Below are 13,965 nucleotides of genomic sequence, written 5' to 3' on the forward strand. Positions count from 1 at the left end.
GTCCGAGCTCTGAACCCGTCCTTGTTAAACTGTGAAATTTGCCATTGAAGGGTGGCATATGATCAAAATTGTTGAGGTTGCCAAAATTATCAGGATTTGGACTGTCCCTGCGTACCTTGTTATCCCACAGTTACACTGCTTGGAGTCCAGCCCTGAACCAGCAGCTTCAACACATCAGCTGAGGGTCGGACAATTCCCAGGTTGGTGAAAGTCTCAGCAGGGCAAAGAACAGGATAACAAAGCTGGATGGAGGGAAAAAAAAAAAAAAAAAAAAAAAAAGCTGAAAGCCGAAATTGCCATTAGAGTCCTGACTCTGCAAGACTTTGTCATTCTCTTCGATCCTTTGCTGAACTGCTTGCTGCAGTGGCAGGGGCTGGAGGAGGGTTGGGAAGATTGCTGATGTCTGGCTTGATGTTTATGTGATATTTACTTGTGTGCCTGCTTGTGTTCCAATGCCACCCAATCTTTGAATCCGTTTGAGCTACCACAGAGCAGTTTATATACCTTTCTAAAAACATGTCCAGCCCCAAGAGATGCAGAGCTGATGACCAAGCTCATTTTGCATGTTCATGAAGCTGTATTTTTTAAGAGCAGGCTGATCTTATGCTAAGAAATAAATACTGGTCCTGCAGTCCTGGATTTAGTTACTTTTTTGTCAGTATAGACTGAGACTATGGTTTTGGAGGATTGTTACTTAAAATAACACAGCACTTTTAAGTCAGAATTAAGGGGGGATCTTTTTTAGCTACTGTGCTACTTTAATCTTGTCCACAAAATTGTGGGATGTTTGTATATTCTCTGGTGTAGATCAAGCTATGTAGCATTAAAATGTTGTTCCTTACACAGTTTATGGAATTACTGAGTGAAACAAACAGCATAATTTTTTTCTCAAGCCACTGTAAATACTCTAACAAAAGCCAGTTTTTTGCTGGTGTGGACTGTACTGCACTAGAAGAACATAGCTACACCAATGAACCTTTTTTTAGTGTGCAGTCTAACTGTGTTTTCCTAGTCTGGACAAATGTTAAGTACAAAAGGCTAAGTGACCCAGAATTAGGACCTGAGCTCTCAGACAGTCTTCCTGTTAATGGCTCAGTTCCTCTTTGAAGATAAATCCTATCTCTGGTATGCAGAAGTAGATTTGTTTTTGACACCAACTCCGGTGTGCTGCAGCTTGTTTGCTTTTCCCAAGGACACAAAGGACAGCCTGGCCTCAATCATCATTCTCCTCCTCACCCTCAGCAGCAAGTCAGTACATCCATGGCATCCTCTTGGCTATCGTCACTGTTGTTATATACACTGTTATCAGGGTGGTAGTACTGCTTTTTTTCGCATCAGTGGATTAAAAGAATGTTTCTGTCATCCCATGTCTGAAAGCACACACAGATACTGAAGAGGTGTAATTGAAAGAAAAGGGGCTATATTAATTTCTCAGTTAAAAAAATCTAATAGTGGAGAAGTCTACCCTGCAGGAGCTGTATTGGTATAGAGCTAGCAGTTAGGTGTAGATACAAGAAGTTCACTGCGAACGGAGGATCACAGGGTCGTAGCTTGATGCTTTTAAGGTGTGCTGAAGCAGGTGTGTTGTGTGATTGGTAATAGCTGTTCTGGAAATACAGCTTGCAGCATCCCACCAAAAAATGCTCTGGAGGAAATCAGGAGAGGCAGAAGAGGCGGTGGAGCAGAAGAGCCTTTAGAAGGGAGTAAGACTAAATAGAGCCTCCAGGTGAAAACTGAAAATCTGTGAACTTGATTGAATGAACGTGACATAAACTAACAAAATTAGTCTCTGCTTAACTTCCTAATGTGTTCTCGCACGGAGATCGTTTGGCAAAGGACCTGCTGTAAAAATCTACCAGAAAAGAAAGTAGCCTTAACAGAATAACCACAAGGGATTTGGGATACTTGTTTTGAAAAATGAGCACTGTTTGAAGGAGACAAATAGACTAGCATAGTAACAAATAGCATTAAAAGAAATGACCTTAAGAGAATGCTAAGTGCTTAAAAGTCAGGAAGTGCCACAACTAGTTCGTGAGAGCCATTGTAGCACAGCCTGTTTCTAAAATAGTACAGTATCTTGTACATCTTTTACAACCTTCAGTACAAATTAATAATATCTTTTTGTTTGCTATTAATACTTTTCAGAGTATGATTGAAGATGCAAAGGGATAAGCAGCACAGGAAATATAACAGGGGCTTCTATTCCTTTAGCTGCAAGCTGTCTTTTACATAGCTATATGAAAATAAATTGCCATATTGTATGTATCAGAGTTGTACTGTTGAAGCCAATGTCCTCTTCAAAAGTGCACTGAGATGTTTTGGGCACTGAGGGGTTGTGCCTGCCTCAAGCCCCTTGATGCTCTCTCTCTCCCTCATCCCTGGGGTTTCTTCCAACTGCTGAATATAAGGGCTTAAGGTGGCCCCACAAAGTTACAGCTTCCAGATATGGTAACAGACACCAGACCAACAGCTTTAGGGATAAACAATTTATCTCTAAATAATGTTGCGGTAACAAAAAGAGATCAGGAGTACGATTATCTGGGTGGCTAACAACAAGAAATGCAGTAACTCAGTAGCACAATTATCCAGGTTGAAATGACAGCAAATCCGGTAATTCACCAACATGGAGCTAAACTTAATATCTGAGCATATAAAAACCTGCAAAACCGTAGTCATAACCATGTTTATCAGGCAGGCCAGCAGGACACAGGGCATGGCTTCCTCAGACAAGCGACTCAGACCAGCCAGCAGGCTCAGGGAATTCCTAGCTCCCCAGTTGGAGTATCCTCTTGTTGAGACACAGAAGCACTATCTGGACTTGTTAATCAACCGTCACATCTGCTCTCTGGCCCCCTTCTGTGCCAGTTCTTTGGGGCGCATGGGCCCCAGAAATACTCTATAAGGCACTACTGGCCCCAGGTGCCCACCCCTTGTTAGTGACTCAGTCAACGAAACAGTGGTTACCATGGGGCCAAGAGCCCGTGTAGCTTGGTTCTGGAGACGTGTTTTTCCCGCTCAGTCTCCATCTTTGGTGACCAGCCTTTCACCAGCTTGAAGGATCTCTGCTGTCTTTTAACCTCTTCAGATCAATGTGTATGTTCTTCAGAAGGGTAGAATGAAGGATGTCTTCCTCATACTGGAATCAATGTCTTCTTGTTGGAAGGATGTTTTGTGCAGGCTGTGGTAATCTGGATTGCACCTCTTGCGAGCAGGTAGCTGTCTGAAGGTTTTGTCTGTCTGCCTTTCTGTATGCAAAGTAACTGATGCTTGAATTAACCCATGCTGATCATGTAAACAAAACCAGGATGCACAAAGGTGTCTGTATAAATTCATGAAGTAGTTGGGTACTCATCCTCCAGATCCCTTTGTACATTTTGGGGGATTGGATTAGGAGTCCCTCAGGCTCGTTTCTTGTTCCCAGACATATGTGCTGTGGGGCAAGGAGACTGTATTGCTTAGGCTCTTTTAGAGCTCTTGGCTGTTGTCTAAATGCCCTGCAGCTGTAGTGATAGGTAGCATAACTTACCACTTTTTTTTCCAGCATAAGGCCCTCTCTAGCAAAATGCAGTTGTCCAGCCAAGTGTTTAAAGGCAAGCTTGGGGGGCGGGGGCAAACACTGAGGGGTCAAGTTCTGCCAATATTTCAGAAGAAAAACAAGATCTTTATACATTCAGTACTTTTAAAGAGAATTAGCATACAGAATTTTATTACTATGAAATAGTGAGGACCCCAAGCCTTTCTTAGAGCCTTCTGAGGTCCCACTTATAGGATGAGTTTGACTTAATGATAGAAGATATCCCCTTTCTCCATGTGCCCAATATGACCAGCAGAAAGTCCATTTTTCTCTGACATGCTGTAGCTGATCACTGAATGTGTGCTGAGACTGCAGAAATGCTTTTGTAATCTCAAAGTTTCGCATGTAACCATCTGACCAGCAGCCTCTGCCTGACTTTCCCAGCATGGAAGTGGACAAGGCTGTCTAGCAATGGGTCTGGCACTGGAGAAGCAGTTTGAAAAGGCAGGACCGCCTCGTTAGTCAGATGGGTCGGCTGTGTTATGACTTGATACCTCTGGAGCGCAGGCTGCTGCACACCTGCATGCAGCCCTCTCCGGGCTGCATGTGCACTAACGCTCCTCACCACTGCAGTGCTTGCCCGCAGAGCCTCAGGAATTGTGTGGTAAGGGCAGGCATTCTGAACTGCATCTGAAAGTTATTACCAGATGAGTAGATAATGGAGTCCTTATCAAGAGGCATATTAACAGCATAGCCCGGTGGCACATTAACAGCTGTCAGCTTTCTTTTTACGCAGGTGCCTATCGATGGGGTCCAGGAGCCACAGGTGGATGCTACCAAAGGGCGCTGCCTGCGCCGGACGGTGAGCGTCCCCTCCGAGGGCCAATTCCCCGAGTACCCGCCAGAGGGGGCCGCCAAACTAGGTAAGTGGAAACCTTGGCCACAATAAATTGATTTTAATTTATAGCTGCAAGCTGTTATCCAAGGGCACTGCTTTCCAGGCAGCATCCTTGCAAAGGAGCCTGCTGAGGTGGGTAGCGTCATAGCTAGGTGGTGGTGGAGGTCGTGTGACCGTGGAGTTGTTTGTAAATGCCTCCAGCAAAATGACTTGTAAACATTAGGATTTATCCAAGCCTCACTGAGGTTATTATGGGGGTACCAGAGAAGCTGGGCTGTTGCCACACACAGGAAGGTTTGTAGCCATGTTTCGAAGATTACTAGGCAGCCCTGGGATTTACAACTGAGAGCTGCTGAACGCAGGTCAGTACGAATGCAGCTTTTGCAGATAGCTGTAAGTGGTTCCTGCTGTTTTTTAGAACTGTTAGGTGGTTATGTTTTACCTCACTTTGAGTCGCTCTGGAATTTCCTTTGCTTCATATTTTCATAGCAAGTATTGGATAACAGGTTTTTCTGTAACTTACCTCATGCCTGTTCAGGGTGCAGTTCCTACCTAAAAGAACCAGCCAACTGCCTGCTGCTGTTGGCTATAATTATACATGTTGAAATCTAGGGAAAGCAAAAGAAAGGCCAGGTATTAAAAATGACAGACGAAAGCTCTGTTGCAGTAGTTTCCCAAGTCCAGATTTGGCCCAGTTCCCCCTCTTCATTCCACCCCACCTGTGGTTGCATAAAGAGCATCATTCCAACTCTTTCCAGAAGAAAGAGCAACCACGCACAAGTGAACTCTTCTTTCTATTCCCAACCTATGCAAGAAACTTTCCTTGGCATAGGCTGATAGGATCTAGGAGCAATTCTTTCTTAGTTCAGCTGTGAAAAATACCAGTCCTGGGAGAGGGTGAGCTATGAGGAAAAAAGTAACATGCATCTCTAAAAGGTAAAGCAGCCTTGATAACATTGTTATCAAAGGTGAAGAGCAGGTAAGGTATTTTTCATTTCACAGGCTCAGCTGGTTTATATGCCAAATAATTTTATTCTGTAAGTATATTGCACAAAAGTCATTAAAAACCCACTCCTCTAGATAGTTAAATAACACATTGCAAATATAGTACTTATTTATTTGTACTTGCCAATAGCACTATTTAACTCTTCCGTATTTGAGGAAATCAGATAGGGTTCTTGTTTTGGATTTGTTTGATTCCTGGATTAGAAGTCTGAAAAGAAGCAGGGCAGGTTGGGGATTTAGGAGGGAAAGCTGCAAAATACTTGGGGATGAGTGACATAAACAGAACCCCTATTGGATTTGTTTGTGGCATTTCAAATGCAGGTCTAAATGATAATCTTGTTTTGCCATATGAACAAATATTCGTTCTTGTTTGGAACTAAACCCAGTATTAAACATGTTTACACAGTATTATAGGCGAAGTACTTCTCCAGATGTGTGGCTAGTGGGATGAATGAAGAATCATATTTGCAACCAGTCTGCACTAGGCAATGAATATTATTTGCAGCTTTGCAAGCTAGAAAGACCTTTAAAATCTAGGATTTAAATGCCTTCTTTTTCTATACCATGTGCAAAGAATGTGTAGAAAAGTACCTAGAAGAACTTCTAGACTTCACTGAGCATCTGAATAGCTGGAAATCCCAGTGTTACATTTTTAAATGTAACCTTGTAACCTTCTTCATTTTTCTTGAATTGCTATTCTGTGCTATTTGGGTATATGCCCTACTATGTATTTTGCTACAATTTTAGATGCATGTGGCATCTTGTACTGTGCTATTTGATGTATGCCTGACAAGAACATACTAAAAGTACAAGAGAAACTCAGATCCACATGTCTTCTTCATATGAGAGCTGCAACTGTAGTGAATATAGATGTCACAAAGTGTGTAGCTAAAGGAAGTGGGCATACAGTGGGAGGGGAAGAAGACAGACATGAGCTGGAGAAAAACTTGAGCAATGCCCATACTGTGAGGAAGGATGAGAGTAAGTGGGAGGGAAGGTTATATATAATCTCTGATTGTAGCTCCCTTGGTAGTTCCCTTGTTTTCACATCCTGGTTAGAAACATCTCTTATCATGACTACAGAATGCCTGCTAATGGAAAAAAGTGGGTTGACAGCAAGCAGTAGGAATAGCTTTTTGTCAAGATGTTGAGCCAGAGGACAAACCAGTGAAGGAAACCATTGAACATCTTTATAAAGAGAAAGAAACGGATGGTGGCAGTCAGAATGTATCACCAGCAGTACAGATAACAACTGGACTAAAATAGCTTTGGAATGGACACCAAAAGCTGAAAAGCACAGCAGAGGCAGCTAAAATATCTTGTAGAGAAGTTGCTATGTAGAGCTGATAAGAATATCTAGCTTGTCATAGGGAAGCATGTGCATAACATGGCAACAGTAGGCATTGCATCTTATGATGATATCTGAAATAACTACTTGCAGAAGAGCTCCTTAGGGCTGCCTCTAGTGCAGAGGTTAAGGCATAGCAATGGCATTTGGTTTTTTCCCTAAGTAAGGTTGCCATACCTCTCTTGTTATTGATTGATTGATTGATTTTGAAAAAAAGGAAAATCAGGTGATGGAACTCTTTTTCATCTGTAGCACTGCAGTTACACCTTGTATGAAACCTTGAGAGTATTCTATGAGGTCAATCTTTTTTGTTAATGGAGCAACTGGAATGGTGTGTGTTCTTGAGGGGATCAGCATAATCAGCAGTAGTACCCATTCTGCAAATTTTTGTGGCATTCTTTATAGCATTATGCACACATCCTTTTAGCACCATTCCTAGGAAGTGTGGGGGAGAGAAACTACCCACATTACAGCTGAGAAGTTGAAGCAAGAGATGTGTAACTCGCCGGAGGTCAACATTAAGTCAAGTGTGCTTTACCCAAGGGCTGTTGTAGTCATTCTTGTCGTCTCTTTCATTTTTACCCTTGCTGCAGGGATGGCTCAGCTGTTCGTGAGGCAGCTGCTGAACCACCATGGTTTACAGTCCCGTGTACTAAGATAGACACCAATTTCCACATACTTCAGTACAGTAAGCTGTAATTTGTGATGGTTCAGCAGCTGCTAGAAGAGCAGCTGAGCCATCCTTTCTGTGCAGGCAGAAACCACTGTGGTCACTCTCGAATGAGAGCCGGAGGGGTGGACACAAAGATAAAACACAAGATAGAAAGTGACTTGTTTAAACAGTGAAAACTAATAAGATAATTTAAAAACTGTAACACCAGAGGACACTCACCATCTACTGCTAGCTTAGGAGCTTGCCCTCTGCTTGCAGACAGTGGAGAGGTTGTTTCTAATGTTGGAATTCTTAATTCCTATCTGGAAGGTACACCGTACAGAGTTGTGTCAACAAGCCATCCGTTAAATATATGCCATGAAATTTCCTTGGTACATAGTCTGTATCACTGTAGTAATTCCTCTGTGTGAGTGAATAGGCATACTCTAAATATGTCATTTTCTTGCTAGGATTTCATCTCGGCAGCACTTACCCAGAGGTGCTTCCATTCAAGGAAGCTAAAAATGTAGCTGTGATGTCTCCCTAACTCCAGCTTGACAGCCTCTTTCCTTCTTCTTTCAAGCATTACTTTCAATGGGCCAATTCTGTTATGAAGTGTGATATAGGCCCTGGAGACCAGCACCTAAATGTTATAGGAAGAGGTAAGATGAAGAAATCTCAAGCTGATACATCTCTGGATTGCCTTCATTTCTGCTTGAGATCCTGCTCTTTTTCTAACAGGTGTATTTTTTGCTGTTAGGGAGATTACATCCTTTGTAAAGGATCATTGTTTATCATAGCATATTGGAATTAACCATTCATACAGTAAAAGCATGATTCAGATTTCCACCATTCATACTGCTTGACAGACTAGTAACAGTTATTGCTTCCTTTCCCAAAATAATCCTCTTCTCTCTTACTCTGCTTCCTTCTGACCACCTGCTCACACTAAATGAAAGTTGTTAAGGAGAATACATAGCAAAAGTTTTGATTCTGGCATCTGGGTGCATCTTTGTGGCATTAATAAGGGATTTTTTGCCTGCATGTGTGAAAATATCAGGAGGGATTGAAAATGAGGAAATGGTTTGTTTTTTTTTTTTTTTTTAATTTATTTTTAAATTATTAGGAAAGAGCATCATCAAGGAGAGAGTTTTTCAAGATTCTCTGATGCTTAGGCTAGTGTTGATGCAAGTTGATTTTCTTTTTATATTTGGAGATAAAGTCATCTGAGAAGAAAATGAAGACTGTTTCACTAGTTGAAACAAGTTAACCCTACTTTTTTCTCAGTCGCATATATGACTACTGAATATGAAGGCTCTTGAGAAAAGGTTGCTGAAAGCAGGACAGAGGTGAAGATGCTCTTTGCAAATTTTCATTTTGTCCTCACCTTGAGTCACTAGCATTGAGAAATTTTGTTTTGTGTCCAGTCACTTGGACTAATCAATGGGAAAACATAGTTTGTACCCTCTACCCACACTAAATGCTAGGGTGCTTGCTGGTTGTAGCCTTTACTGATCTAATTGTTTTAAACAATATTAACACAGCATGTAGAAGAGGAGCTCTGGTGGAATGGTTCTGTGATACAAGGAAGCAGCCAAAGGTGAGAGGAGAGGAGGCCGGGACTCCTTAAACTACCTTTGTTGCTGGAAAAAGTGTCTGGAACCACACAAGTAAAGCAGCCTTTTTTTTTTCCTGAAAATATACTCCAGTTCCTTGGCTGGAGAGAGAATAGCCACCAAGATCAAGGACAATGTGCGTAAGCAAGCCTTACACCTTTTAGGAGCTTCTACACAGTCAGCTCTGCCTATACAATGTGTACTCATGTCAATGTCTGTTCACCCTTGCATAGCTCTCTAGCTCATCTTCCAAACTTTTGTGCTGGTGTAATCTTCGCTTCATCAGAGAACCAACTGGCCTTTAGTGCCCTAGCTCTCTCTGTAGAGCACTAATAGCTGTTTCTCAGCTGCTGACTCCCCTCCCAGCTCTGCAGCTCTTCTCCCTGTCCCTTGGTGCAATTCCATCCATGCAACCTACAGTTATCATCTGTTCTCCTTGGAACAAATCTCCCATGCCCTGATGAGTTTCCATTCTCTGAGCGTCTCTGTAAAGATTGCCTTTGCGACCACTAATGTGGCAATGGAAGAGCAGTCATGCTGATGCCCTGTACTCAGCGCTGCTGACATACTGGGAGTACTGGGTCCAGTGTTGGGCCCACCACTTGAAGAAGGATGTTAATCTGGAGGCGGTCCAGCAGAGATCTGTCAAGGTCATGTTGTTCAGGTGTATGCGACCCATGGAAAGAGGCTGAGAGAGCTAAGCTTGTTTAGGCTGGCCAAAAAAAGAGGCTAAGGGGTTGATCTTATAGACTATGGCTACTTGAGATTTAGCAGTAATGGAGTCAAAGCATTCTCCATAGTGGTGGGTGATAAAACAAGGGGGAATGGCCACAAGTTGCACTTTGGGAGATTCAGATTGAGAGATTAAGAGAAAGGTTGTAGGAACTTCATCCTTCAAGGCTTTAATGGCTCAGCTGGACAAAGTCACAGCTGACCTTGTCGGCTGTTGGCAAGGCCCTGCTCCAGGTGGAAAACAGGACTAGATAACCTCCAGAAGTTTCTTACAACCAGTGTTTCACTGGTTCTCTGTTTTACTTTCTGTCCCTTTTTGACTTTCTCTTCCTAGCACGTGTTTATCTGCCTGTTGACATAAAGCATTTGTAAATTGTCTCGTACAGAGACTTCTCTGATTGTTTTCAGCCTGTTTTTTGAATGAAGTAAAACTGATGCTGTATCTGTGTCCCCCCCTTTCTCCAATAATTTGTGTCTCCTGGCCAACAAACACTGAATTTGAGAGAGAGGTAAAGGTCTCAGAGGTACTGAGTTCCCACAACTTTTGTTAAAAACATGGCTAGTGGTCATATGGAAAGGAGACTGGACAACTTCTGATGAAAACAGTATTGCAGTGTGTACTTCGCTTGGGAGATAAGCACAAAAATGCAAATAGGTAGGAGACTAGGCACCCTTACTTTCCTGATGACATAACTGTTACATAGTAGGCACTTAATCTGGAATTCTAGCTCGGTGATAAATCACCTGAGTTGGATTTTTTCAAACCTGAATTTCCTCAAGTCAAGCACGTAAGTGAGTAGGCTGAGTTTCAAAGCAACTGCACCTTTTACAGAAAGACTGAGGCTGCTAAAATTGATTTTAGATCTCTAAACTTCAAGGGTATACCTTAGAGCTAATAAATAAAATCTACCTTCTGTATTGTGGTGAATTACATGTACAATTTTGAAACTTGGTGAAGATGGAATTTTGAGTTTCAAACATTACTTCTAACTTCCTGATCCTCTGGCTTAGTTGCACAGTTGATAGATTTTCATCTTAGTGATCACCCCCTTTGCATTCCCTCAAGCTCATTTTTTCAGTAAAAATTCCACTGGATTCAGAAAATTCTCTGATCATGCAAACAAGGGAAGAAGTGATAAAAATGAAGCACCGATCTGTTCTGGTGCCAGATCCATACTGCATTGCTATCAGGTGACCAGTTAGCTGTGCAGAAATCCTGTCTCCGTACTGTTCTAAAAGGTTATGTCCAGAGGCTTGGAAATGGAGTGAGCAACAGAAGATTAGTGAAGTGACGTCTGGTGTCATTGCTGCCTGGTATGTACCTCTTACAACATTTCCTGCAAGCGGCTGCTGAGCCCTCCTACGTGGGGATGATTGCACCAAGAAAATACACAGCCTGTGCTTCTTCCTTCAGGTAAAAACTTGGCAGGAGAGGACAGACATTAGCTAAAAAGATTTCTAGGGTTATTTCAATAACTGATGTTTCTAAGACAAGGTTGTCTGCAACTAGAACAATCAAAGCTGAGCCTTGCTCTCTGTATATTCCAGTTGGAATGAGTACTTTGTGATGAAAGAATAGATTTACTCTGTGCTCATCACATAATTACAATCCTTGTGCACTAAGGTTTAGGATGAATACCTGAAAATGGTTACTACTTTAGAGGGTGGGAGGGAGAGGGAGACAGTCTGTTTTGGAAGAAGAGAGATTGTTTGTGACCTGGTCAATGAAAGAATCTGCAATGCACCAATCTTTACATATCCAGTGAAGATTTACTTAGGAAAGATGCAGGAATTTGAAATAATGGACTTCCTGTAACTTCTAACAAAACTATGTGCCAAAAAGAGGGCTGTCCCTTCACCTTCCACCACTCAACTTTGCCTACGAAGAATATCTGTTAGCAAGTGAGGAAAAAAATGCAGTTTACAGCTCCCTGTATCTCAGCTGTAGGGATTTCTGATGTGTCTTGATGAAGTAATTTTCCTAATAGCACTGTCTGTTCTTACATCGTGTTGCTGTCTGCAAAATATCCCTCTTCTGTCAACTATTATGCATGGCAGGGATGCAAAACAGGGGTTTGGGTTTAGCCCTCGAATTGAGGGGTGTGTTATATAGCAGTATCTCTGGCAGAAAAATGGATTCAGATGTGCTGACTTGTTTGCAGCTCTTTGGGTTTGCCTGATCTGGGCTTGCATGAGCGTGTTTGTATATACATGCGCAAATACACATGTGAGAGATTCACATCCTCCTTTATGCAAACCCAGGAGTCTGAAGGGTCAGATGCGTTACTGTCCGTTGCCTTTTTCATTTAAATTAGCAACCCTCCATGAGTCGTTTGAAAATGATTTATTTTTTAAAAAAATTATTTTTTATTTTTTATTTTTGACCTGTAAGTGCTTTGTATCAAAAATCTAAATTGAAAGGTCCCCAACAGCTGAAAGGTGGTACACTAATGAGATCAGTGCAGAAAGCACCTTTCTGCACTTGTATAGTTTGACGCTGCTCAGTGGTGGCCAAAGAGCTGTCTGTGTTTCTGCAGGCTGTAGGTGGGTACTGTGCACGTTTAGCTGCACGGCTCTGTTCTTCACTGCACTTCAACCCTGACCTGGCAGTGTTGCCAGAACCCATGCGTGGGAGCCTTTTGTGAGCTGAGATCTGAAGCCTTTGGCTCATGTAATAGCACAAACAAGGGTTTGCTAAAGACTTTATCCTTTGCGTGCTTCGCCGTCTAGTGCATTGGGTCACGATCTCCTAGTGCTGTGACTGTTGGGTGTGATTAGTAGGGATTGTAGCTATGCGAAGATCAATTAAAATTCTAAAACCTATAACTGTCTTTAGATGACGTTGTTTACCCACCATGTTCTATCCCAAAATGCAAATACATGCAAACTGTGAGTTGCATTTTTAAAAATCTCCTGTGAAATACAGCTGCTTTGGGGCATGGTTAAAGAATCAACAGGCTACACAGGGCAACACCTACTGTGTAAAGTGTCCTGCTATCTTCTGCATCCACAGTGGAGGTTAGGAAATGTTGGGAAAAGCCCTGAAGTCATCTGAAATTTGGACAATGTACAGTGCAATTTGCCTGCCTTGGAAGGGTGAAGAATTTAGACAACTCTGCTTGAAATTAAAACTGACTCCAGGGAGGCTAGATGTAACAAACAGGATGGCTGGATCTCAGTGACATTCCCCCCGGGCAATTGGAGTTATTTGTATACAGAAAATTGCCAAGCTGCTATCTTTTTCTTCTTCTATAACGCAAGCGAAGCCAAAGGATTTTGTTTTGTTCTGAATGCTGCTGAAACTTTATTCCCTTGGACAAAGATCATCTGTGCTGAAAGCCAAGTTTCATCATGAAGCAAATTTTATCTGTTTAGATCTTAAACCTTTTAGAGCAGAGATTAACAGGGAAATGAACACATAATCTTAAGTTTCTAGTATTGACACATAATCCATTAGGGTGGGGTTTTTCCCCTGGAAATGTATTATTACATCCCTCCCCACGACTTACAGCACACACAAAAAATCGCTTTACAGATTTTAAAATTTTGTTATGTGATCATAAAGAATACTTTATAAGTAGAGCATGTTGTGCAATGGTAAGAACTGGTAGCTCTCAGACCATCTGGGGCAGATATGTTGACTGTGTTCTAACCAAACCTCAGTTTATTATGAAGGAAGCCATCGTTTTCCTTAGTTTTTCTCAACAACAACAATAAAAAGTTATTTATTAAATTCTTTAAAGAAATCTACCTTAAATCATGCATGAACTTACTGTGGATTGTTAAATTTTATAGGTTTTCTTTTATAGTTGTTTGATCTTGTGGCAAAAAGTAATTACACTTCACCCAACCATGTATACTTGCCTTTTTTCCTTCAGTAACAACCGGCTTAACACTTAATGGAAAATTAACCTTCCTTCCTACAGCCTGAATTTCCTTATCTTAAGTCTTACATAGAGTTAATTTGAACTGTTGAACTAAATTTAAAAATGTTGATGTAATTAAATCTTGTTCAGACTTTGGTATTAATTATGGAATTAGTTGCTGATCAGTTTATTGCTTTAGCATAAATTGATACTGCACAATGCAAATATTTATAAAATCGGATTAAGTGCATCTAGTTTGAAGTTTGTATGAAATAAAATATACAAAGTTGTCTCCAATGCACAGGGCTGTGCACACTCCTATCTCCCTGCTTTA

The 13,965-nt window shown here is 41.6% G+C and overlaps 1 protein-coding gene across 4 annotated transcripts in view; it reads left to right on the top strand.

Moving 5' to 3' along the window:
* Nucleotides 1-13,965, top strand: part of RASAL2 (RAS protein activator like 2) — a 191,257-nt gene that overhangs the window by 91,645 nt on the left and 85,647 nt on the right. For all 4 annotated transcript variants that reach the window (XM_049808232.1, XM_049808234.1, XM_049808235.1 and 1 more), the window contains exon 3: nucleotides 4,311-4,437. In XM_049808232.1, coding sequence (XP_049664189.1) covers nucleotides 4,311-4,437 — 127 coding nt within the window. The remainder of the gene's footprint in view (nucleotides 1-4,310; nucleotides 4,438-13,965) is intronic.

Source organism: Accipiter gentilis, chromosome 8, assembly GCF_929443795.1.
Source record: "Accipiter gentilis chromosome 8, bAccGen1.1, whole genome shotgun sequence".
Classification (NCBI taxonomy): domain Eukaryota; kingdom Metazoa; phylum Chordata; class Aves; order Accipitriformes; family Accipitridae; genus Astur; species Astur gentilis.